The sequence below is a fragment of the Anolis carolinensis genome, chromosome 5 (assembly GCF_035594765.1).
Source record: "Anolis carolinensis isolate JA03-04 chromosome 5, rAnoCar3.1.pri, whole genome shotgun sequence".
Lineage (NCBI taxonomy): Eukaryota > Metazoa > Chordata > Lepidosauria > Squamata > Dactyloidae > Anolis > Anolis carolinensis.
The window spans coordinates 171,409,552-171,436,570 of record NC_085845.1 but is presented as its reverse complement, the minus strand read 5'-3'; the positions used below and the strand labels follow the sequence as shown (position 1 = coordinate 171,436,570).

Sequence of the window (27,019 nt, the reverse complement as noted above, 5' to 3'; positions counted from 1 at the left end):
CTTGTTTGTCCACAAATTTTGGTGAAAGCATTATTATTTGGTGAGGACAGATAATTCCTCTTCAACAGAGGAGCATGCAATCTTGCTGTTTCCTCCGAAAAGAGCCTCAACTGGTACAGTTCAGGAACAACTTTTTGCCACGTATAATGTTGTATGAAACAATTCTCTGTGATACAGTGGCTTTGCTGTTGCATAAAAATAAAAGGAAGGTATTGTTTATTCCACTAGATCTTGCCCTTGGTTTATAGCTGACTTTTTTCCTTGACTCTAATTTTCCTTCTACTTGGTTTGAATGTCTTAGTATGATGGTGATCCTACTGAACTGTGTTACTCTTGGGATGTACCAGCCCTGTGATGATATGGATTGCCTTTCCAACAGATGTCAAATTCTGCAGGTAAGTAAGTCTCTCTCCAGAATGGCCACAGGTGAGCCATTGATGAGATCAGTATTCTCATTAGTCTTGTTGATGTTTTCTGTGAAGCACAGTTAGTCATCAGCTAAAGCACATGGAAAGAAGCTCCATCACAAATTAGCATCTAAACATTGGATCTGGCTTTTATTCCCACATCTGTTTTTGTGCTCTCCAGTGTAAGACTATGATATATTGCTGGTAACAAAGATGTTTATTCTTGGGCCAATACAAAAGTCTATCAGTGAAGCAGTACAGGATAAGCATGTTCCTGCATGTCACTATGTTTCCCTGAGTGGCGTAATTGTAAAACTGGTAATGAATGCTTATAAAATCCACTTCACTTTTTCTCATGGCCCTTTCAGGTATTTGATGACTTCATCTTCATCTTCTTTGCAATGGAGATGGTCCTGAAGATGGTAGCCTTGGGGATCTTTGGCAAAAAATGCTACCTTGGAGACACCTGGAACCGCCTGGATTTCTTTATTGTCATGGCTGGGTAAGTACCCGCTTCCCCCTCCCTTGCTTTCTTCTTCATTTCTTATAAGCACAGTGCATCCCATTGTGTTTCCAGAGATGGCAACAAGTACTCTCTCAGCATGCTTTGAATTCTGTACTGCCAGGTAAAAGAACACAAGAATATATGTCATCTTTTGTGTAAAATGATCATATCTATCTTTTGCGTATAATTGTTCTTCATTAATGCAAAAGCAGAAAAATAGAGCCAAAATGTAACTCAAAATACTGTTATTCATTTTATAGCCTCCCACATGTTCCAAAATCAAGAGAATTGCAAATAAAATGTTAGCAAAAAAAACCCAGAGGGGCTCACTGAATTTTGCCTGCCAAGTCAAGCGTCTACACTATACCTTACTATTTGTGAAATAAGAATTGTAACAGCTTACTTTGCAATGCTGTCAGGAAGGCAAACACCAAAAACTATTAGCATACCTTGCAAGTAAAAAAAAGTACTACAACTTTTTCCAAATATATAAGCCATATATAAGGTTTGTGTCATTGTTAAGTTTGGCAACAAACGGAATCCAAGAATATGCAAAAATGCAAGAATTTTCTCAGTTCTGCTTTGAGTAACTAAGCCACCTTCCACAAAACTATGTAACATCCACACTGAATTATATGGCAGTGTGGACTCAGATAACCCACTCCAAAGCAGATATTGTGGATTATCTGCCTTGATATCCTGGGTTATATGACTGTGTGGGAGAGCCCTAAGGAAACAAGATGGATTTTGAGACACAGCTGTCAAGGGGAAGAACTTCCTACAGGGAAACCTTTTTTTATTTGATTATTCCACAAATGCCAGCCAACATGACCACTTTTCCAAGTTCTGCCCCCAGCTGTTTCGCGCGCCTGATATTGAGAGAGGTTAAGATATGATGTATCTCCAAACCTTTCCATCCTGGTAAGAGAGACTGGCCCTTTCAGTGTCAGGAGCAGGGTACTATTTAATACTTTAGGTATTTTAATGCTCTACAGGCACCAGATCCTGTCTGATCTTGGAAGTTAGGCAGGACAACTCTGGCTAGTACTTCGATGGGAGACTACAAATTGATACTAGGTACTGTAGTCTATATTTCAAAGAAAGGGATGGGCAAAACATTTGCTGACTATTCCTTGCCTAAGAAGTACTTACAAAATTCATGAGGCACCATAAATCAACAGGCAACTTGAAATCAGATAAATAGACAGCATGTATCTATCTGTGTAGAACAGAGAAACACAGGACACATTTGGATATGGGTATGAATGCCATCCAGATTAAAGTATTTGCAATTACTAGAAAACAGATAAAGAGTAAGACAGGTAGGGACAAAGAGGAACCTTCTTGATCATATGAGTGCTATTTCCCTTTTCAGACTTTTGGCATTCAGAGCATTTTTGTTTAAGCAAAACTAGAATAAAAAAGCACTGTGATTCTGCCTTTACGTCCTTTTGGCCTACCTAAGGACACCACAGGGACATGTTGACATTTGAGTGTTTTTAACAGCGAGGTTGCTATAGTGCAGCTCTGCTTTCCACTTCACGTATCTCACGGCATACCAGTCAAGGTGCCCACGAGGATTTGCCAGTCAAATGTTTAGTGAGCTTTCACTGCCTGCTCTAGTGGACATAATTTTGCAAAATGGGTTTTTATATCATTTAAAATATAGGGGGGACATCATTTTCTCCTGCAAAATCAAATAATCATCTGTCATACTTCTCAAGGTGGATGAACTGGCAGAGGGGTCAAGCTTCAGCATAAAACAGGTTAATAGCATGAAAAGTAGCAGCAATTCTATTCTTGTATTCAGCCTAGCAGACCTGCTGGTTTATTTTAAACCAACACAGATAATTTTGTTGCCATCTCAGAGGTGTTGTTGTCCTGACTGTTTAGCCCTCATTGCTTCATGCTGTCCGGTTTTATACGGTCCAGAAATAAATGGGAGAGCAATCAGAAATTGTGTTTTTACCACTTGACATATACTCTCACTTGTCCTGAGTGCAAATCTGATGATGTATATATGTGCCCATATCTTTGCCATCAGAAGAATTTAAATGACTAGGTAAAACTGCCTTCACTTCACAATCTGTAATTTTAAAAGATAATTCTAAAGGAGAGGCTGAGCATATTCAAGGAGGAAAAACTAATGGTCTTTTTCACATTACACACATATAGCACTTGGTTAGTACTTGAATTGTCATATTTCCATCCTATGATGTCTTAGGATTTGTACTTTAATGAGGGTCTCTGCTAGAGAACTCTTAATGCCTCGCCAAGCTACAAATCCCAGGATTCCCTGGGATACAGCTGTGGTGGCTAAGATGACATCAAAGTGTGATGTGAAAGTGATGCTTTAATTTTGTATTCCTACATGGCAGGGAGTTGGGACTAGGTGGCCTTGTGGTCTTTTGCAATTGTATGATTCTATGATTTTATGAGATCTGTGAGCAGTTATTTGTTGTAACTGCTGTTGACAGTCTCCGGGGTCGGAGACACCATACTTCTCAGGAGTACATGCTGAGGAGCAATATTTGGAGAGTAGAGATGCTTTCCTGTCTTGCTTATGTGCTTCTTGGACCCATCTGTTTGGCAATGGTTAGTAAGATGATGATGGAACCAGAACTTGGAAAAATTAATGTTTGGACCACAAGTCTCATAATCTCCAGATAGCATGTCCAGTGATCATGTTAACTGGAAGATTTGGGGAACCATAATCCAAACAAAGGAGCCCTGGTGGCGAAGTGTGTTAAAGCACTGAACTGCTGAACTTGCAGACCAAAAGATCGCAGGTTCAAATCCCGGGAGCGGAGTGAGCGCCCGCTGTTAGCTCCAGCTTCTGCCAACCTAGCAGTTCGAAAACATGCCAATGCAAGTAGATCAATAGGTACCGCTCTGGCGGGAAGGTAACAGCGCTCCATGCAGTCATGCCGGCCACATGACCTTGGAGGTGTCTATGGACAATGCCAGCTCTTCGGCTTAGAAATGGAGATGAGCACCAACCCCCAGAGTCAGACATGACTGGACTTAACGTCAGGGGAAAACCTTTACCTTTACCTTTAATCCAAACAAATTATTATTCTGTATGAATTGTTGGTTCTTCTAATGTTCTTTAGATCTGTGCCTACTCAGTTTTGGACATTCATAGCTATTATGCAAGCCGCTGGTAAAGAGCAGCAGCAAGGGCCAGATCCATTTGATTTTCTCCTTTCAGATTAAATGGCTTTTGAACAACACAGAAGCCCTCGCAATGAAAACTAACCCTTTCACTATAGCTTTGTTGTTGAGGCAGATTATTTTTTTCAAAAAATATCCAAACACAAGAACCAAAAAGCATATTCCAGTTCAAACCTCATACTTTCCTGACAGCCTTAGTTGTCAAACAATCCACAAGAAAGTTGTAGGTCAGCACTACTCCAATTTGTATTCCCCGGACTTGAGCCATAGGCAAGTTTTCAGCAACAAAAGAGAAGCCCTGTTGTAGGTAAAATCAAGGCAAGCCCAATGAAAAATCTGAGATCAATAACTTCCAGAAGGTCAGGAATAGCTAGATCTTGCTATAGCCCTGAAAGCCTGTTCCATTTCCTTAGCTACCCACTTGATAGAGATCTGCTACTGGAGACTAACATTGAGTTAGACATTCTCTTTCAACCAGAGACTCTTCTGAGTAGATAGTTTGGCAGCCAAATACAGCTCCAAACTTAGCTGCCCAAACATCCTCTGGATTGAATATTTGCAAATGAATCTGGCACTACACAGTTGGCTCAGCAAGCACCATGTGTGCAACTTATCGTGCATAATGTTATGCCATCTCAGGGATGCTGTAATGTAAGCGGGGAATGGTTCTGCTGCATAATTTCTGAAGCACACATGGCAACCAAAGCTCATATTAGCAAGTATATTGGCATGGCTGCATGAACTAAAATGCAACTGCTCCAAAGCATTTCACTCACTTTTTCCCATTTGAGAAACAGATTGTGTCGTGATGTTTGAAAATATGTAAGCAAAAATGACACAAAGCATGGGGAAATTCTTTTTTCCAGCAATTGTAGCTGAAGGAAAGTGGCTTCTATAATAAAAAAGTAACTGTGCCAAGCTCTCGAATGGTCATGGAGGGGGGAAGAAAGGGTACAGATACCTAGCATTCGCCCACAAGAACCATCCTGGTGAGCTGTGAATAGATTCCTCCTTTCCCCGCATGGCAGGTTATTCCTTCTCTGTTATACTCCTCCTTCCCTATTGCCAACATTCATTCTGATATGCATTGGCCCATTTCCTAAACAATATGGTTTTGTCAAAAATTGTGATTCATACAGCTTGTTTACAGACCATCCTAGAATCACAGAATTAATTACAAGTAATTCATATGGCAAGTCATGCCAGTTATAGTAATAGCATCTGGTAATGCCAAAGTGATTATTTTATAAGCTATGTGTTGTTTTAAATGTGTGCAATCCATAGGAATGAATTCAGAAGCCATAGCTTCAGATTTATACCATAGATCAGCCTCCCTCAACCTTGAGTCCTTCTGACGCATAGGACTACAATTCCCATCACTCATAGGCAGTGGCTGTGCTGATTGAGAATGATGGGGAAAATGATCCACTGTGTCTGAAGGGCATCAGTTTGAAGATTGATGCATTAAACTAACTTTCTGTTGTTGATGGTTCTCTGATTTAACCTGGTAACATTTATAACAAGCAGGATTTAACTCAGAACTTTCCCCATGTGGCTTTTGTTGCTTTTAAGGTGCAGCTGAGACTGAGTCAATGCATGGACTTCAAATGTCTTGTATTTCAGTGCCATTAAAAATAGAGAAATCAATTCCTCATCAGGTACAAGCACTAGAAGATACTTGAAGGTGTTCCTCAAATCTTAGCCCTTTCCAAACAAGCTTGCCACACTATCTGTGATTGTCCATGGAAAGGATAATCCTGGAAAATATGGTTTACACTTCAGGAAATTATATTAAAACCTGCTGGGTGATGCAGTGGTGGCATACTCTTATTTCTTGTCTAAGATGTATTCCCTTGGAGATCATCTACATGGAGCCAGATGGTGGTTGTGATTTGGGTATTGCTACATTGAAGGGCTGCATAATGCACTCTTCCTTTGGTTCTCTCTGTTCCCTCAGCTATCAAATTAGAGCCATGCAAGACTAGTTCAGTGGCTGCTTACCACCCTCCAATTTTATAAATTAATTGAATGATTAAATTGGAGGTCCCTATGTGGCCACTTGAAGGAAGGATATTAATTAATCCTTCCTTTCTCCCTCAGTGGAGCCAAGGTAGCTTACAACAAGATTTAAACAAAATATAACTAAAGATCTGATAATGCAAAAGAACGCTGAATTAGCTATCACGTTGAAATACCTTTAAACAATATGAATTTATTTTTAAAATATGACTATAAAATGCAGCACACACACCCTGTTTGGACGACCCTTCTGCATAACCAATTAATTACCAAATGTCTGCCTAAATTAGAAAAGCTGTCTACTGGCAAAAGGAGAGACTTCTGTGGGAGGGAATTCCTCAGCCTGGCAGCTGCCACTAAAAGTCTCTTGCCTGTGTCTTCATCAAGCAACCTGTCAATGGTGGGATCATGAAAAAGTTGTCCTCCAAAAATCTGAAGATTTAGGCATAGTAAGATATGATATTTCAGATAGTCTGGCCCTAAGACTTATATTGCTTTAGCACTTTAGCACTTAGCTGTCATAACCAGGACTTTTAATTGAACCTGAGAACCAGCTATTTTCAATCCTTCCCTAATATAATATGAAAAAGCTTTAAGTGGATTTCATGTAGTCCTTGGTCTAACTTCTAATAATCCAAAAGTGGATTTGTTTCTGGTGAAGTTACTAATAGTGCCGTTACCTTCTCTGAGCCTGTAAAATAAAAAAAGGGCTCTAAAATAAAGTAACACTGTGACCTACCTAACAGCCTGCCTGGCTTTCTTTTTGTTGTTTACTCAGTCATATTCTTTTCCTTTTCTGCCCCCTCGCAAATGCCAAGAGCTATAGTTTTGCCTAAGTAAATTCTACTGTCTGCTCCCCACCTTCTCGCCCCCATTCCCCATGCAGTTTAGCAGCTTTAGGAGGAAGACTCTGCTGTCACTAAAAATGTTCAGTTTCCATGGCAATGAGAAATAACATCACTAGAACCTTCTCTCCCCCTCCCCCACAACCCTGGCTTATGGAATGAATTTTAAACTAAAAGGCCCAAATCAATATTTTCCTTTTTTGTCATTTCCCCCAAGAAATCAGAGAACTCCCCAAATGAAAACATCTCTCTTTTTGCTGAACTAAATAAATAGTTGAAGTGCACCAAAAAAAAAAATGATCAGTCCTCTCCCAGATTCTAATATGTATGGCCTCCCTCCAATCATTTGATAAGACTCAATTGGTAAAGTTGTAGGGACCCAGCTGTCTAATGTGGCCAGGGTTTGCTGCTACTGAAGAACAAAGATTATCTTCCAATGTCTTCCAGACATTTAGGCAGACAATGGTTCTCTTATTAAGGACTGGTTGACCTGTGGCTGATAATACTGGCTGAGTAACATCCTACTTAAAGGAATTTGCGTTTTTTTCTCACAATGGTTGAAAACTCAATCTTGCATCTAAACATTCAAAATTATTGGTCAGCTTTGAAATGATGGGCCATTATTTCAGTGGCTTTGCAGTCAACAAACAAGTCAAGGGAGAATATCTCCAAATGTCAAAGTCAAAATTTTCTTTCCCTTAACTTCATCTAGTTTTGTTGCTTGAATACAGAAAACTCTGTTCTTTCCACACATCCAATGGTGTAGTTAGATAATTTTAGATCTAAGTTCAGAAAAAGCCTATGCTTATGTATGGCAGCGCTCTCAAATCTGCCACCCAGCATGGCAACTGGACCTTTTGATCTTACTTCCTGCTACCCAAGTCTTTCTATGATAACATGCATCACTTCACCAAATTCAAACTGACATTCTAGCCTTGCATTGCATGGGGTCCCTCCTAGTTATTCTGCCAAGAGGTACCCTGGGGCTCTTTCACATCACACTGTTATAACACTATGATTCCACTTCAACTGCTATGGTGGTTAGCAATGGTATGTGTGTTCAGCAACAGCAGAGGAAGACAGCTGGAGGTCACTCATGTTGTCCAAATGCTGCCAGCATGCATCCCTGTTGTGCTTTCCTATCCAGAGAAGATCAAAGCAGACTGCTCCCCATAAAGATGATAAAGGTCCGTTGCATAGTTATTGATCGCACTGTGATTCCACTTTAATAACCATGGTTATTGTTGTTTAGAGCAGTGTACTTCAAATTCTCAGACAAATGATTAATCTACACTGTCATATAATGCAGTTTGAATTGTATTATATGGTCAGCATATAGACCCATACAGTGCAGTTCAAAGTGCATTATATGAGTCTACACTGACCATATAATGCAATTCAAATGGCCATAAAGCTCTAGTCAACAATCTACCAATCCCAGTATTGCAGAGGATGCTGTCTAGGCAGCTAGTGGCTCCCTTTCTGCTACTGTGAAAGGGCCACTGGATTTCTGCCCCAAAGTCCTGCCCTGACAGCATCTCCTAAAAGTTTGGCACCTGATGTGCAAATGCAGAGTGGGTGATTCATGCTACAGACACTGAGTCACCAACTAACTGAACTGTCAATTTGTCTAACCTGATTTCAGCTGAGAGTCACCTACATGTCAGCTTAAGATGCTTAACTTGCCTGACTCAGTGGGGAGAGGGCATCCTTGAATATACAAGCTAGAATACATTACCTCTGTATTTTACTTATTCTGGCATCTCTTTTATATGTGTCAGAGGAACTATTCTTTGTGACCTTGAAAACCTGCCTTGTAATAATTTCCACCATGTCACACATATATAATAAAGGTCAGAAAACAAGGGCAGATGTTTTAATGTTTCCATGTATTCCAGCTGCTCTCCTGTGCTAAATGCAAAATTTTCCAGGGCACTTCATTTGCCAAGATGTAGAGCTAAACTGCATAGTGAAATGTTATTCTACTCAATCAGTTCTAATACAGAAATCTTCCACCTTGCAGGCAGACAAGAACAGATGCTAGTTGTCACAAAGAACAGGTGAGAGGCTTAAGCCTCATTCTAGACCAAAACACTTCAAATCTCAAAACAGAGGTTGCATGATGGAATACTACCTCATGCAAAACAAAATAAAATCAACACACACAGAAAACTAGATAAGATTTAGCCTCACTTCCTCTCTTGTATGCCAGTTTTTAAATACAAGTGATATAAGGAGAATGGAAGAATTTCAAAATCTCCTCTAACAATAGCAAGTAGTAGAATTCAGAAACAAGTCCACTATTTGAATTGTTAGTGGACAACTGGGGTTAGATCCAAGGTATTGCAAGCTCTGCTTTCTTCTTGCATATTATCTTGAACAACCCAACCTCTTGGGTTCTAACTAGACTTTAGGCTGCTGTTGACTCCTGTCCTTTCGGACTGTCTCCTAAACAAAAAAAGGCTATCGTCATGATCAATTTTTCGTAGCTTCGAGCAATAAGCAGCAATAAATGAGTTGGAAATGTAACTGATGAGCCCACTGATGCATTTCTTGTGCACAACACAAGTAGAATGTCATGTAGGGAGATACATATTGGCAACAAGCATCACAACCCATCTAATATCTGATTAAGTCAGGGTTGGGAATCACATTGCTCTCCATTGCTATTGAACTTTACCTCCCAGAATTCCTCACCATTGACTATGCTAGATGTGCTGGAATTTGCAGTTCAGTAAGTTCAAGAAAACTATATTGTCCCTACTCTTGAATTTGGCTCTCAGATATAAAGCCCAGGCATGAATGATTAGTGCACAGAGTGCTTCAGTTCAGCACCATCACCAACTTTTTAAAAATATAAGCCATATTATAACACCAAATGGTGAATTGGTGAATATGATATCTGATTTCCTATTAATCACTATATTGGCGGTTAAGTAGGAATCTGCTTTTTAAACACAAGCCCACATTACAGCGTGCCCTACTTTCTTGAGTCATCTGAGTACACATTACTGTCAGTAAACAGGCACCTCTGACATTGGTCTGTCCTAGCCCTTCTTGATCTCTTCTTGTAATACACTATAATTCTGGATAATTGTAGGCTGTGATTTATTTAGGTTCGTACGTAATTGCCTCCAACTACGTGTGTATTTAAAACATTGTCTTTCCCAACTTTCCCCTTTTTTGTTGCTTTCCCCTTTGTATTTAAGTTGCAAGCTCTTCTCTGTGAACTCTATCATTAAAAACTTTTAAACTGTGTTAATTCAAGGTAGAACTTGAAGATGCAAACAACTACAAGGCAATGCTAATACAAAGAGCAGGCTTGCCAGAATTAAGCTCTTTACCATCATGTTCTTGACTCTATCCCACTGTAATAAATGAGTCTAAAAAGTACCGCAGTCTGGCTGAATAATTAATGTGCAGTGAACAATTATAATTGTTCCTGTTTGGAATTATTTTTACAAACAGGGTTGCATATTAGAGAACTATTTAGTCATGGATGTTAGCTCAGCAGTTTAAGCACATTTAAGAGTAGGGGAGAAATTGTGTTTATACTGTAAAATTGTGGCTATACTTTACAGTGTACTCTTCTGTTTTCATTGTGGGGTGGATCAAGCGAAGAAGTGAAGTGCAAAGTCTGAACAAAATCTTAGCAGAGCTGTGCATTCCAGTTAGATTATACTACCCACTGAACTGGTTCATGACGGATGTATGAAGATAGTGGACTGCCAGAAAGTCTTGAGGATTGATATCCTCACGATTATTTTCTCCTTCATATAGTGAGCTGGACTGAAATCTAACTATTGTCCAACCTCATCTGTTGAATAATAGAAGGAAGGATTTGTGTGACAATAGACAGGAGGAAACTGCAGGGATTTTCTAAAAATATTTATGTACACGAACATCCAAGTAAAAATCTATACACTGAGGATTTCAATAGAAATAGGTCTTGCAAGTATCAGAATGCAGTATCCTTTACCCTATACCGAGTTTAAAACTGCTGAATTTGAGAGAAATGAGATATCAGAGGTATTTTGGAAATAGAAATTGTTGCTTCCCAACCACTCAGTACTAATGAGCTGCAAACACCAAATCTAACCTGCTGATATAAGAGTAAATCCATAAACAAGCACTTGCTGGATTGTACACTTTAAAGACAACAGCAGTGCTACACATGCGTTTGACAGTTTATTTGTGGAAAACACAAACAGCATAATCTGAACTGAGACACAAAAAGTAGTACAGTATATACATCACTGTAATTTCAATGGAGTTTTACTTAGGAAAGGGATGTACATTCACTGGTGCATTCATTCATTGCAATATGTTCACAAGGTTTTCAGGTTCAGGGTGGGCAACAAAAATGAAATATCTAGCAAATATAACTGAGCCCTTTGTTCATGCTACCTGATTAACCCCACTGCAAAATAGCTGTCCTGTAAGCAAGGTTATTGAGGCTACCTGGGGCTTATTCACACAACTCAGTCAATAGTGATATAGAGTGTTCCCTCGCTACTTCACGGTTTGCTTATTGCGAAGTCGCTGTTTCGCGGAACATTATTTATTTATTTATTTACCCACCGCATTGCTGCTTTTAATAGTTAAATAAGTGCCCTTTCTCCCCCTTGCAAGCCTCGGGGAGAGTGAAGCCTTTCTTACCAGCACCAGCCGGCCCCTTGCTTGGTGCCTGCCATGTTGCTCTGGCTGTCTCTGCTCCTGCAGCCAGGTAAAAAGACACCGCTCTGCCCGGTAAGCGAGAGAGGGAGGGTGGGTGAGAGAGTGAAGGCAGCCAGGCTCCTTTTTCTGCCACCTGCTCCAGCCGGGCCACGCTGGGAAATGTGGAGGACTTGGAAAAGGACCCCCTCTTCCTCCTCCTCTGCTGTCGGCCACCCTCACTTTCTCACCCACCCACTCTCCCTCCCTCCCTCCCTTGCTCGCTCGCTTGCTTACCGGACAGAGCGGTGTCTTCTTCCCTGGCTGCAGGAGCAGAGACAGCCAGAGCAACATGGCAGGCACCAAGCAAGGGCCCCGTCGGCTCTGGTAAGAAAAGCCTCACTCTCCCTGAGGCTTGCAAAGGGGAGAAGGGCCACTTAACAATTAAAATAATGTTTAGATATTCAAATAAAAATAGTACCCCTACTTCGTGGATATCCACTTATTGTGGGTAATCCTGGAACGTAACCCCTGCAATAAGTGAGGGAACACTGTATTCTACTTCCTATATTGAGTTATAAGGCTTTCTAAGGCTCAAGAGCAGTTTGGCTGAGAATTATAAATGCCCTTTCCTAAAATGAAACTCCCAATATTCAATAAAATGCCATTGCAGTAAAAGTAGATTTTTTTGTGACATGAAAGAGTTTAATTCACATGTGATGCTTTATATCCATAGCCTGAAAGTAATTTTATATACAACATTTTAATAATGTTATGCATGAAATAAAGTTTGTGTACACTGAACCTTCAGAAAGCAATGATGTTATTATCTCAGGGGCTGGGTTCCCTCTTCACTTCTCATGGGGCTCAAAGAAGTAAACTGGACTGTGCAGACTAACCCCTCAGTAGTCCCTGGATACCCAGGGGTCAGTCCCCATAGGGACCATAGTCCATTAGACCAGAGTCTTTCAAAAAGACCCGTGTCTAATGGAGTATCCAAATAATTAGTAACAAAGCAGGGTTTTCTTGCTTCATCATGAATTATTTCTCTTTTACCAGAAGTGTTGTTTGAATGCTTCTGATAAAAACACAAGCACTTGTGCATTTTGGGCCCTGTCTAGATGGGCCCCTAGAAGTACTTTCTGGCCCATGAGGAACTGGCAAAGGTCTTACCCAACTGTTCCAGCCACAACTTTGATGGTTTTGGTTTGTTGATGTTTCAGTTGGAACACATTGTGCCTTCAGGTCATTTCTGATTTATGGCAACCCCTAAGGAGAACCCAACCTAGGGTTTTCTTGGCAAGATTTCTTCAGAAGAGGAAGAAATGCTTTCCCCTGAGGCAGGGAGTGTGACTTGTCTAAAGTTATGTGTTCGGTTTCCACGGCTTACTCAAGACTTGAACTCTACTCTCCCAAAGTCAAACCTCTAGGAACAGGCTACTCTCCAATATTTCACATATGAAAACTGGAACACATGTGGCTAAGCAATATCATAGTGTGGCCAAGATGGCAAACATTACTAAGGAGGAAGAACACACAGATTAGGAATGGAAAAGTAGAGTGATAGAGACATCAGGACATTTCAGAAGCAAATGAAAAAATTAAATGACAGAGGATGAATCAGATTGTCCATTCCAAATCATGACAGTTGTGGGATATAAGGAACAGCATGGATTCTTTTGGGGAGACTGAAAGAGAACCTATGTATTTTGTTCCCAACAAGTCCTCTTCTCAGCTGTATCTTAAGAAGAACTTGCACTACTATTTAAAAGATCTTTGTCTCCTTTCCAACTTACTGAATGTCACCTTTACAGCGGACGGCAGCTGGGTATCAACAGAAAATGCACACCCACTTTTCCTGAGTGGGTGGAATATTCTTCCAGCAGCTTATTTTATTTGAGAGGTTAATACCAAAGAAAGGGCAGGGACTGAAGCAAGCTTATTAAAATATAAAGTCAAAGTGAATGCTAACCTTTTTTGAAATTTAAAAAAGAGGGAACTTCCATGCAGTTGTTTCTTCTCCTGTCTCCACTTCCCCCAAACGTAATAGAAATAGCATGCAATGAATGATCAGAACATGATTGAATGTTATTGGGAAGATGGGCTGGGAGAAGTTCCTTAGTAAAGTATAAACTGAAACAGGATTCCAGCCAAAACTTTCAAAACTATTTGTCCTGTATTGGAAAGTTTGAGAACTTCAGCTCAGTCTTATATTTGCTTGATTTGAAGCTGCATGGATTTCACCAAGATGGTACAGTACTTCCCAGTACAGGTTAATCGGTGGATCATAAGTAAACAAAGGATGGGGGCCAGGTGAAGCAGGGAGACAGAAAGAGAGTTCATAAAACCAATTTTTAATGAAATGACTCTGTTAATTTTGTGAACTGTTGTCATTAGAAGCACTTTTTCTCTGCAACCAGAAACTGCCATTTATTACTTGTCCTTCACTCAAACCCCTACACATGTTCTTTTCAGTACTCCTTCTACTTTTCAGAAAGTCAGCACAGTTGGTAGCAGCTGTCACAAATTGTGCAATTATTAATATGGCTTCCCAGTGCTCACAGAGCGGAGAGGGGGGCTTGAAAGGAACTATGTATGTATTTGAAGAGGTTCGTGGCTTCACATGGGTTAAAAAACTGAGTCCCCTCCCAACCGTGTTCTTTGCTTCCCACTTATATAGCTGCTCTTTGTCTCCCACCACGCAACCACTATTCCAGGTATTCCTCTTTCTACATCCAATCCACTACTCCCATCTTACTCAAGGTACTTTTCCCATGTTATATTATGTCCCTTTCTCATCAATCCTGGCTATCTTTCTCTCCTGACACTCCACTGCTCTTTTACTTTCCCCTGCTCTTTTCTTCAGCTGCCATACTCTTTATGTTTTGCTAGTATTTCATTCTACTCTGGAGATCACAGATGTTAAACAAACAGCAGAGATATCTAACTCGTTCTCTTTTTACCTTTTTGAAGAGTTTAGAAGCCCAGCATTAGGAAGGCAAGAGCAACATCCAGAATGCAATTTTCCTTACCATGTGTCTGTTTCACCTGGAACTGCCTATACACTTTTAGGTTTGCCAGTTAATGACTGAAATTAGTACTTCAGGCAACAGACAGATTTAAATTAAATGAAAATAATTGAACAATTTGAAAAGCCAAATTAATGCCAAGTTTCAGATTTTCAAGTATCACGGTCTTGGAGCTATGGCAAACACATACACAGACAACATACACTTTCTTTTGTTGCTATTGATGTTTTAAAAAAATTATTGGATTTATATCCCACATTTGCATAAAGTAACTTCTAAAAAATATTTAGTGCTTTTTATATAATTAAGTTTAATATTATTAACAATTATATTAGTAATACTAGTAATAAACATTTTAAAAACATGCACATTTAAAACATAAAGCACAATTAACAATAAGCAGGCATAGAAAACAACTAAATATATTTGCTTTTCCTTGGATAGTTCCTGCAATGCAGCACCTACTTGGCAGCCCTCCATTGCTATTTAAATAGGTCAGGCTAGGATAGCTGCAAACCTCCAAAGGAAAGGAGACATATGCATGTGGTGTAAACAGAGTTCTCCCTGTGTACTCCTGGTGCTCATTTTGTGACAAAAATACTGAGCCTTCGAATGATTTGAAAACAGAAATAGTCATACTTAAAATGGGCCCATTGAAATCAATGAGAAATGGGTTAGTCATCACGAACTTGATTTCAGTGAGTCTATTCTTCTAAGTATGACTAAGTCTGGTTCCAAGCAAATTCTGTAATTGACATCAGATATAGCTATTAAGTGACTCACAGCCAAATTCTATGCATATTATGCAGAGGTTCAATTCAGTTCAATGGAGCTTATTCCCAAGTAAGCATCCGTAGGATTGCAGCCTCAGCTATTTTGGAAACCAGACTTTTCCAGATGCCAAAATAAAGATTTCAGAGCAAAACTCCCGAGGATAGATTCTCAAAGACAGTAGCAACAGCAGTGAGCAGTGTTATTTCTTTTAACCTTCAAAACAAGTTAGCTGCCTTTTTGCTTTTTAAAAAATCTGGCGCAGATCTAAATTTTCAGCCACCCCCTGCCCCCAGCCGGAGAGCTGTGCAGCCCACACTAAGTAAGTCACCACTTGACTTGACTGCTTATGTCTCTACACATTAGCTTCAAAACATGGCTTGAACTCTTAATGGAGTCTGACAATTTTTGTGCTCTTCCTGACTTTGGAAGAAAGCTGAATATAACAAAGGTGTGAAATAATCATGTCCCATACATCAGTGGATGGGTGTCAAAGGCCTGGGCAGCACTCAAGAAGCCTATGCTTGAAGACAAATAAATATGCTCCTTAATTAAGTCAAAATTTATTTACTCAATTAAGTTATTCATCACTTGGAGATGCTGAGATTATCATTTCCAGAAGAGAACACTAAAGTAACTGTGTAATTAGCCATTAATTTTTCACTCCCAGAAGATATGTCTTATTCAGTAGTAGAAGAAGAAACACTGTAGAAAGAAACACACCTCTGTTGTTGGAAAGCAAAGTGGAAAGGATGAAATTGAATCATGTCTCCTTGTTCTGATGCCTTCAGAAAGTTATATTGAGATCAAGAACATGGGAAAGAGGATAAAAGGGACCTTAATAAAAGGTGTTGTGAGCCCCATGATTAGAATATTCCAACTTCCAAAGGTATTACTGCAACTCCTGGCTGAAGAAGAGCACAATCATGAGTGAGAGCAGGGTCAGTCAGACTGTTTGGCCTTTCTGGAAAGGGGGCGGTAGGCCAAATAAATTTGGGAACCACTAGAGTAGTGAAAGAGTAGTTCAGCAGAAATGTGATGAATAGTTAAAACTGCAGAAGGCACCTATATCTAATAGTTGTGTCATAAGTACTTTTTAAACATTAAAAAGTATTTAAAAGTTCTTTTATTTCATTCACAATGAGACAGAGTATACCAACAGAGCAATACAGAGAAAGAAAGGTAGACACATACAGACTATATAGCTACATTGGGTACACAAGCAAAAGGGAATTACATTTCCTCAGCATTCACACACATTTAACATTAATTCATCATCATTCATACATTACTGTATCTTATTCCTTCTCCTGAAAAAGTGACCCCGAAGTAGGCCAGGTTGCACTCCCAGCAAATATGCAATTCTGCAGTACACCATCCCACTCTGTCCCTTGGAGAAGAGCGGTGGATGGAGCAGACTCCTCTGGTTTGCCTCAATTTTTGGAATAATAAAGTGTCTCTTATATAGCAATATTTCTTGCTGATGTTCCAATTGTCTTTGTAAATGACTAACAGGTGTTTTTTCCAGCCAAAACATGCTGACTCCTATCAGTTCTGTACAGATGTTGGCTTTGCTTTCTGAAGTGATAATTGGTTTTCCTTCTTAAGGAGCATTGTTTGCTTCCTTCTTAACTTAAAAGAACAATTGTCTTTGTTAATGGAAGCATGTTGTTTTCCACCAATAGTTCAACAGTTAATCATTTGTTTCTGGTCATCAACAGTTCAGCAACTTTTAATTGCAGTTCTTGAATTCTTCAGCTCCTTCTTGTGGTTTTCCAGGCTTCAATCCTAGGATGGCATCTCCAGACTCTATAGACCCCAACCATACATCTTTTATGCAATTTCATTCAAACTATATATCATATTTATCCATGACAGTTGTATAGAAGAGGGTATTTCATCAGATGTTACTTGTCACACAATATTTGCTAAAATTCCCTCTTGTACATAGCTATTAAAGGTATAAGGGCTCTCTCTAGTCTTCATTCCGGCAAATCGAGCACTGAAAGTAAAGCAAGATTTGATGAACACATGGATGAAGTTATAGAAGGGGGCTATCATGCCTACTAACAGTGATGTTAGTTCCCTCTCCCAGTCCTCAGGTAGCCAAAAATACCACTATCCAAACACAACTGGGAACCAGAGTATATGAAGGATATTGACAAGCTGGAATGTATCCAAAAGAAGTTGACCAAGACAGTAAAAGGTCTGGAACAGCTTAAGGAACTGAATATGTTTAGCTTGGAGAAGATTGAGAGGTGATGATAGATATCTTTAAATATCTGAGAGATGTCATGTAGAAGATGGAGCAACCTTGTTTTCTGCTGCTCCAGAGATGAGAACATGAACAAAAAAAGAGACTCCATGTAAACATTAGGAAGAACATTACTGTAAGAGCTGGCTAAGGATGGAATAGATTGCCTTGGAGAGTTATGGAATATCTTCCTTTGGAGATCTTTAAGCAGAGGTTAGAATAGATGGACATCTGCTGGGAGTGTCTATCTATTGGCTTGAGAGTCTGGGGCCACATCAGGGTACTAAGGACTCGGTGTGCTTTGATTGTGTATTCCTGCATGACAGAGGGTTGGACTAGCTACAAACTGCTCCTTCTAACTCTTAAGATTCTATGACTCTCACTAGAAGCCTTAAGATTTTTTTTATTCTTTGCTACTTACAAGTACAAATTAAGAGTTTTTGCTATATCTTTGACCCCTCCACCTTGTGTAAGAGTGGAAAATCATGTGACTCTCCAGATGTTGTTAGACTGAATGCCCACAGCCAGCGAGGAGGGGTGATAGCAGTGGCATTCAAGCAAGGTCTTTAGAACCATGTGTTGCCCACCTCTTCCTTAGCAGGAGGGATGCCACTTTCTCCACCTTCTGATGGGTGCCTTGTTTTTAAAATCTGAGACATTCCCAACAAACCTAAAATGTGGCTTTCTCTCCCCCTGCCCTTCCCAGCATGGTGACTGTGGACTTCCAGGAACCTGCTCTCTGAGAAATGCTTCTACTCAGTGGCCTCACTGTTTTAAGAGACCTTATAAAATTGGAAGCAGATGCTTAAATATGTTGTAACATCAGGCCCTGGCATTAAGCCATCTCCACTATGGTACTGAAGGCATTCTTAGAAAATGAAAGGGGCCATGAGCTGTATGTTTTACTTGTGCATGGGTTATCTCTTTCACTCTTTCCTTGTCTCACTCTTTTTCTTTTGTTTACACACACAATGGGGCAGGAGGTGTTTTCAAGAGTTGCCGACTAACTGTAAAAACCATAGCAGGCATTTATTGCAGTTCTGTGCACAACAATGTCTCTAATTTGCCCCAAGATTAATCATAAGCTTCCTTCGATGAAACTATTTGCTGTTCATTGACAATCCACACAAGAAAGGAAAGGTTATTGAAGGGCTGCTTTGCTATTCTTAACAAATAAAATGGGTATTGGATGAGGAACTATTGCTAACTCGCCTGGGTGAAAAGATAGCCATCTAAGACTTCATATCCTCCAACTGTCCTGGTTTGGCAGGGAGTCTCAGTTACTCCTCCACCAACCCACTTTTCTAAAAAGATAAAGGTAAAGGTTTCCCCTGACACCTCCAAGGTCATGTGGCCGGCATGACTGCATGGAGCGCCATTACCTTCCCGCTGGAGCGGTACCTATTGATCTACTCACATTGGCATTTTTTCGAACTGCTAGGTTGGCAGAAGCTGGAGCAACAGTGGGCGTTCACTCCACTCCCGGGGTTTGAACCTGGGACCTTTCGGTCTGCAAGTTCAGCAGCTCAGTGCTTTAACACACTTTGCCACCAGGGTTTCCCCAACTTACCTAGTAGCTCTTTAAATGTCTTGGTTTCTTTCTCCTCCTCCCACTTTTCCCTTCATCCCTGACTTATTTCAGTTCCTGAAAACTGAGTTGAAAACACAAAACAGTCTGGGCCATATGTCCCAGTTTAATTTTTGAAATGTTGGCGATATGAAACTGATTGATGTATTTCGGAAATTAGGACCAGATTGTTGTTGTGTTTATGGTGGTTTAGCAATTCAGTATTTTAACTAAATGTCGTGGTGTGTGCTTAGGAAAATTACCTTTTGAACTGCAACTTTCCAAATCTTGTAGCTAACATGGCCATTGGCTAAGCTGATAAAAAAATGTAATCCTATAAAGTGCATCTAGGTTCCAATCATAGGATTCAGCAGGGCTCATTTCTCTCATTGGGGCCAATTCCCTTTAGCCACTTTCTATTCTGGTGGCTAGGAACAGTCTGCAAGCTTCTGGCTTACTCTTGCTTCACTGCTTTCAGGATTCTTTGCCACTTTAGCCTTGCAGATGAGCCAGGATGCACACTTTTTATAACAAGGTCTGAAAGCATGTGTCTTCTGTGACACTCACCACCCACTTAAGCAATTTAGCTGCTTGTTTGCTCTCTTGCCTGCCCTTCTCTTGCTCCACTGTGTCATTGCCATTAGCACTAATGGGGCACACTCACTAGACAGTAATTGACTCTTAAATTGTTGGCAGGTTGGGAGGTTGGAGCTGTTTCTTCTCACTTCCCTTTCAGCAAAGCAGTTGTCAAAACGTTTTCAGGTTTTGTCCTAGGATTATTATTTTCTTTTCCCAGATAAACATTTTTCTAAACAACATTAATAGTATTTGCTAAAATTTGAGACTGTGTTCGGTGATTAGTTGATTTTAAAATTCCCTTAAATTCTAGATGGTAGGAGAAGTCCATGATAGGAAAGAAAAGGAGCATGACACAGATGAGAAGAGAGCACAATGAAAACCAATGAAAGCATTACAGCTACTCTGTTGGGACATGAGAGAAGCCTCCCACAGGATGGTAAAACATCCGGGCGTTCCCTGGGCAGCGTCCTTTCAGATGGCCAATTCTCTCACACCAGAAGCAGCTTGCAGTTTCTCAAGTCATTCTGACACACAAAAAAACTAGTACGTTTATAACAAGCACCCCTAGCTTTGTGCCCTCCAGATATTTTGGACTACAATTCTGTCTCCCTAAACAACGTGACCAGTTGATGAAAATTATTGTTTACTTTATACTAGCAGATAAAAGTTCATGAGAGTGATAAATAAAGCACATGAACATGCAGTGCCCGCCTGCTTTTATTTATTTATTTCGTGTCAAAAGCATTGGTACAGCAAATACCTTTCAAATAATGGAAATAAAATAAAAAAGAAAAGAAATCACAAGCAACTAAATAGTTTTGGACCAAAAGCGGGCAACAGCAACCGCATTGTCCGTAGCTTTAAACAACTCCTCCTCCGTACATGAGGCAGGGCATTGTGGGCAAGCATATATATGCTGAGTTGTTTGTTCAGCTCCACAGTCACACAAGGTGGAGGATTCCTCCAGGTAGTGCCACCTTGCCAATCTTCCCACTCCACTTCTGAGTCTGTTCAGGGACTTCCAAGTTGCCCATTCCTGGTTTGCCCCTGGAGGAAGACCCTCTTGGGGGGCCATCCAGTTAGAATTGCCAGGTTTAGCTGCCCAGAGGGACACCCTTGCTGTTGCTGGAGGAACCTCAAGAGGAGTGGTGGTTCTCATGAAGCCCTTCCTTGATTTGAGTCTGGTGGGAGGAGGGTGATAGCCATGCAGTGGGTGGCTTTCACAATGTTCGACCTTTTTTCTCTCACCGTTAGCAGCAACTTCCCGTCGCACGTCAGGAGGGGCAATGCCAGCTAACTTGTAGAGTTTATCAACAGGTGTAGGTTTAAGGCATCCCGTGATGATTCTGCATGTTTCATTCAGTGCTATGTTCACCTGCTTCGCATGGGCAGACGTGTGCCCGCCTGCTAAATCTATCTGTTGTTAGTGTCAGTGTTGTATGGATTTTATTTATTAATTAATTTATTTTGATTTGCTTGTCCTTTTTTAATTTACTAAATTCTCTATTACCTCCCAGCCCACAAAAGTTCCTACGGTGGTAAAATATTTCTTAAAAAAATATGAAAATGCTGTTTTAACACTCCTAAAAGCAGTTTAAAATAATCACAGAATTCATTCTTGTCACAGTCAAAACAGCAGCTTCAAACATTAAATGCCACATGGAAGAGCACCGTTTTGCCAGCCTCAAATGTTTAGAAGAGATGGGGTCAGCCTAACTCCTTTGAGGAGGGAGTTCTACAGTCAGGGCGCTGCCACAGAGAAGGTGGTGTTATGTTCACCCACCAATCTAACTTCATAAAGTGTTGGGACATGCAACAGGGCCTCCTCTGAAAATCTCAAATTTTGGCAGGATAATAAGAGATGAGTTGGTCCTTCAGATGGCTTGGTTTCAAGTCATTTAAGGTTTTGTAGATCAACACCCACACCTTGGATTGCAAAAGCAAATCAGAAGCCAGTGTAGATTTTGCAAGACTAGTGTTATATATGTAGTCTCCAAAATGCACACCTGACACCAGTCTGGCTGCTGTATTTTGCACTTGCTGCAACATCCCAATGCTTTCCAAGGGCAGCCCTAAGTAAGTGCAATACAGTAGTCTAAACAAAAGGTCACTAGGGCATAAAGCATTATAGTTAGATAGGACTTTCTCAAGAAAAGCATAGGAGCATACCAGTCAAAGCTGGGCAAAGTGCTCCTGGCAACTGTAGCAACCTGGTGTTCTAGGAGGAGCACTGAGTCCAAGAACATCCACAGGTTATGAACCTCATCTTTCAGAAGTGCAACCCCATCCAGAACAGGCTGCAATCCCAGGCTGGTTTTCCTACTGACTAGAAGCACTTCTGTTTTGTCTGGATTAAGCCTCAGTCTATTCCCCAGCATCCAGTCCTTTAGTGCAGTCGTTCTCAACTTGTGGATCCCCAGATGTTTTGGCCTTCAACTCCCAGAAATCCTAACAGCTGGTAAACTGGCTGGGATTTCTGGGAGTTGTAGGCCTAAACACCTGGGGACCCACAGGTTGAGAACCACTGCTTTTGTGCATCCAGAACTTCTCAGCATCAGTTGTAAAGGAGCGATGGAACTGGGTAACTTCAGCATACTGATGGCACCCAGCCTCAAAGAACTGGACCACCTGATTACACCAGTTAAACAAGTAACTATCAAAGAGAATAATAATAATAATAATAATAATAATAATAATAATAATAATAATAATAATAACTTTATTTATACCCCACCACCATCTCCCCAAGGGGGACTCGGAGCGGCTTATATGGGGCCAAGCCCAGAACAATACAATATAACAGAATATAAAAAACAATAAATCATAACACATTGAACAATACAATAAATGATAATATACATTACAGTGCAAAATCAGAGGAGCAATAAAAACAAGGGCGGGCCACATGAACACTAAGTTAAAACTCAGGGTGAGAAAGAAATAAGAATAAAAATCACAAAGAACAGGGTCATAAAACACATTTTGAAGAGGAAAAGAATTCTTCTTATGATGGTAGTGCTGTAGAATAAAAATGATGAAGTCATATTTATTTATATCCAATCTTTTTCTCCAATCTGGCTTCCCATAGTAAAACAAATGCAGCTGAAAAAATCCCATCAGACACAAGTTAAATGTTAATTAAACTATCCATCAAATTAAAGGCAATTCAAAGCCTCCCTTTTAAAACGATGGTGACTGTCAACAATATAAGAAGGTCCTTTCCCATGAGCAATCCATTTTCAAGTTCCCATGGAAGAATAACAAAGAGGGCACCAGCCTAACTTCTTTAGGGAGGGAATTCCAGAGTCTGGGAGTATCCACTAGGAAGGCTTCCTCCCATGTTTCTGCCAGGACCTCCCTAGAAAAGCTCAAGAGATAAGCAAGCACTTATACAGAGATATGGCCTTTCAGAAAATTTGGATCTGATGTATAGCACTTTGAATTGGACGAGTGAGCAGATTAAATGTCCATTGCCACTCTCTGAAATATTTCATTGTCCTGATTTTTGGCAATGGATTTAGAAGTTAAATGTGATGTGTGTGTGTGTGTGTGTGTGTGTGTGTGTGTGTGTGTGTGTGTGGGTGGGACTAGTAACTTGGGCCCTTCCACACAGCCATATAACCCAGAATATCACGGCAGAATAACCCACAATATCTGAACTGGATTATCTGAGTCCACACTGCCATATATCCCAGCTCAAAGCAGATAATGTGGGATTTTATTCAGCTGTGTGGAAGGGGCCTTGATGAAGTTGAAGAAAGTGAATGGCAGCTGCTGGAACAGTCCTGCTTTGAGAAAAGCATTTTGTTTTATATTTAGGTAGTTAGTATGTTGTGTGATAATTTTCTGTTACATTTTTTACTTCATATCTATTTGAAAGCTTTTATCTTTTTAGTTTTTTCTATGGTTTATTCAGTTGTTTTAAAAAGGGAAAATTGCTCCTGCCTGTTGCTTTCATGTGTGCACACCAATAATGTTTTTGTAGACTTGGCTTGGAAAAGTGATGCTAACTCCCAAAATCCCTCTTGCCAGCATGACTGATAGCTAGCTGGCTGGAGGAATCTGAGAAAACTATTCTGAAGCAGAATTATCGGATATCCCTCTTTCTTTTTAAACTGCCAGCAACCAAATGTCTCCTCCTCCACTTTCTCTGTTCCATGCTGTCGGGACAGGAAGCTACATTATAGCCTCTGGAGTCCTACTACTGCATTTATAAAGCTCCCGGAAAAGTGTAGGCTTTTTATTATGTAGAAAAGACATCAAAGCTACAGCCTGTCAGTCCTGTGCATTGCATTAGTATGAGTTGATGGCCCTGGGTGTTGGCGCGCTCCTATCCCCAGTATGCTTGCTGTCTACCAGAGGGCAAGCGCTCTCCATGCACGCTAGCCCAGGTCAGACTGTTAACAGATGGGTCAATGCATGGTGCCAATGACCAGGACAGTCCTTTTGGTAGCTCTAGGCTTCTGGAGCATTGAACTGAGCAGTACATCCAAGAAATGGATTGCCACTGAAGCACAGTGGCTGGGAAGAGAGGGACAGCGAGTGATGAAAATAAGAAGAAAAGCAGGATAAGATAGAAGGGAGATAAAAGCATGGAACTTGCATGTGGCGAGGAATGGACACTGAGGGGGAAGTAATGATGAGAGGCAGAAACTGAAATACGAAAAGAAATCTGGGATAGCGGGAGGTAGGCACAGAGTTGGATTGGAGTAAGAGAGGGAAAGGAAACTGGAGTGAAGAAGATAATATTGGAATAAATCAGTGTGTGAGTGAACGCACTACTGATTTTGACAGTTATAACTCACAGGGTGAAAGCCAAATAAGCCCTAGCACTCTATGCTTCTTAACTCTTCATCCTCTTCAATGTTTTTACCCTTCATTGCCCTTGTTGCATCTCAAAATGACTAGCTGGCCGCTTTTTCGGCATGCAGAGCGTAGGCCAGGTTGAAGTAACTTTTCTTGACGAGAGCCGCTGGGCCCTGCTTCAGAAATGTCGTTGCAGATTCTTCTTGCTCTGTGTCAGGCCCCCAATAATTAATACTCCATGCCTGAAAAGATGTGTCACTGTTTTGTGGGCTGCAAGCTTAACATTGACTTCATTGAGTGGGGCAGGAAAAGGAGGCCAAGGGGATTTCATCCTGTGGGTTCCCTGTTGGATTCTTGCTCTACTTGTAAGATAGAATCATCTTGAGAACTAGATTTGAATGCCAAGGCTCAGCTGTGGAAATATAAACCGATCACAAATGAGAATGTCTCTGAGCATCTACATAATGCACGTTTTCCGCTGCTAAATAGTGTAAAACTTCTTGATGGCAGAATTGTCAGGTGAAATACAGGACAGAGCTTCCATAGCTTTAATTGTGAATAAACCCTGGATCAGGAAGAGGTGCCATAAGGTTTGTCAGGCAGAACTACAGCATGTCCCTCAACCCTAAAACCCACCTTTTAGCTGATTTAGTCTCTGCAACATGCTATTTACTGGCTGGTGGAGAGCAGGGGAGTAAGAGAGAAGTTTCCAGCTCTGTTCTTATGTAGATGAATATGGGAGACATGCCAAGATTCTGCCTGACAGATCTTTATGGTATCCCTTCTTGATCCAGGATCTGTTAGTTATCTACAGGAGGGCTATTCAGCTTGAGAGGTAGTTGTGTTAGTCTGTTGAGTTCTTTGCCCCTTAAATCATCTCAAATTCATTTCATCTGAAGAACTAGATCCTATTTCATGAAATATTATGCCATATTAAAATTGTCCTATCTTTAAAGTGCTAAAGCACTCATAGATGCTTTTACTGCTAAATAGAAACTTTTCATCCCCACCCCCATCCCGTATCTAGGGTTTAAGGGCCCAGTTCAATCCATTTGCCTTCTAGACAAGACAGGTGCCTAACATGTTAACCAAGGATTATTGTGTTATGCTTTTCACTTTCCTTAGTTCTGAAGCGACTGCTTCTTCCAGAAAAATTCTAATTTTCTCTTTCACATGCATATCAATGTCATTTGTTAAAAATATTTGGAGTTTAAAGTAGTTGATTCAGTTGGCTAAGTCCCCCCTGGGTTTTGGAAGTTATGATGGAACTATTTTCTGAATTAAACTTCCTCAAAATAAATTATTGGGCTCCAAACATTTCCATAAAAGAAGTAAATTTCGGCGCATGGTTATTATCTTACAAAGTTATGTATACTATTATTCAAAGAGAAGCAGTTATAACATAGTGAGAGGCTTCATGCATTCAATTACTTTCTAGGCTCTATGTTCAGATATTTTTACAGAGGAGAGTTTGCCCTCTATTTTAATAGTGGTTTAGCTTCCTAATCTCTGCATTTATTTACTTAAATAATTAATCACCAGGGATCTTTTTTTTTCTTTTTTTGCACAGGGAAAGATAGAATTCTACCGATTTCCTAGTTTTGGGTACATTTCAGACTTGGCTAAGTAGCAACAGCAAAGACGATATTCTTAAAGTGTGACTTGTAGCACAAATTGTGTTTATAACAAAATTAAAGTCTCTCTGGTTATTACTATCTCTCCTTGGGTCGTTTTAGGCTCAAAAGTTAACTATTCATTATCACACATCTTAAAATATATGTTTCACATTGCACCAAAGGCATTTCGAATGTCATCAGTTACGAAGATATGGATTTAGTTGTTTCAGTTGTTTCAGTACTCAATAAAGTGTCTTGAGTTTCCCATGTTTCCATTTCTCCATGTTTGTTTTCCTTAATTGACTTGTCAATAACCTGTTAATTAGAAATTATTTGAAAAAGTGCATACCAACTGAATTTGAAAAGTGAAATTGATTTTAAAAAAATACATGTAGAACTTAGCAGCTGCAAATGAGCAGTTCTCCTTATAACCTTCACTATTACTGTTTGTATGTAACTTTGGGCTTCTACGTGTGAACAGATACTCCCACATATCCATGTTTATGTGTGTGTGTGTGTGTGTGTCTCTGTGTGTGTGTAACTACTATATATTTTCTCTACTTCTGGTTTACATACCCAGCCTCTACTTGGTGTTTGCAGTTTTTCTGAGCCATGCATGTCTCTTTGGGTTATTTTTGTTTAACACAAGTTTGAGTAGTTTTATTAGCTGCATGAAATCCCATCTGACTCTCTCTCCCTGAGCTCTAGTGAGCAGGATGGTACATCATTGTCACTGCATTTTAAGAAACAAATAGTTTTGCTTAACTGCGCCAATTGTGAGCAAAAAGTGGAGT

The 27,019-nt window shown here is 40.2% G+C and overlaps 1 protein-coding gene across 5 annotated transcripts in view; it reads left to right on the top strand.

Moving 5' to 3' along the window:
- Positions 1 to 27,019, top strand: part of cacna1i (calcium voltage-gated channel subunit alpha1 I) — a 372,048-nt gene that overhangs the window by 183,311 nt on the left and 161,718 nt on the right. For all 5 annotated transcript variants that reach the window (XM_062982915.1, XM_062982912.1, XM_062982914.1 and 2 more), the window contains exons 3-4: positions 284 to 395; positions 776 to 909. In XM_062982915.1, coding sequence (XP_062838985.1) covers positions 284 to 395; positions 776 to 909 — 246 coding nt within the window. The remainder of the gene's footprint in view (positions 1 to 283; positions 396 to 775; positions 910 to 27,019) is intronic.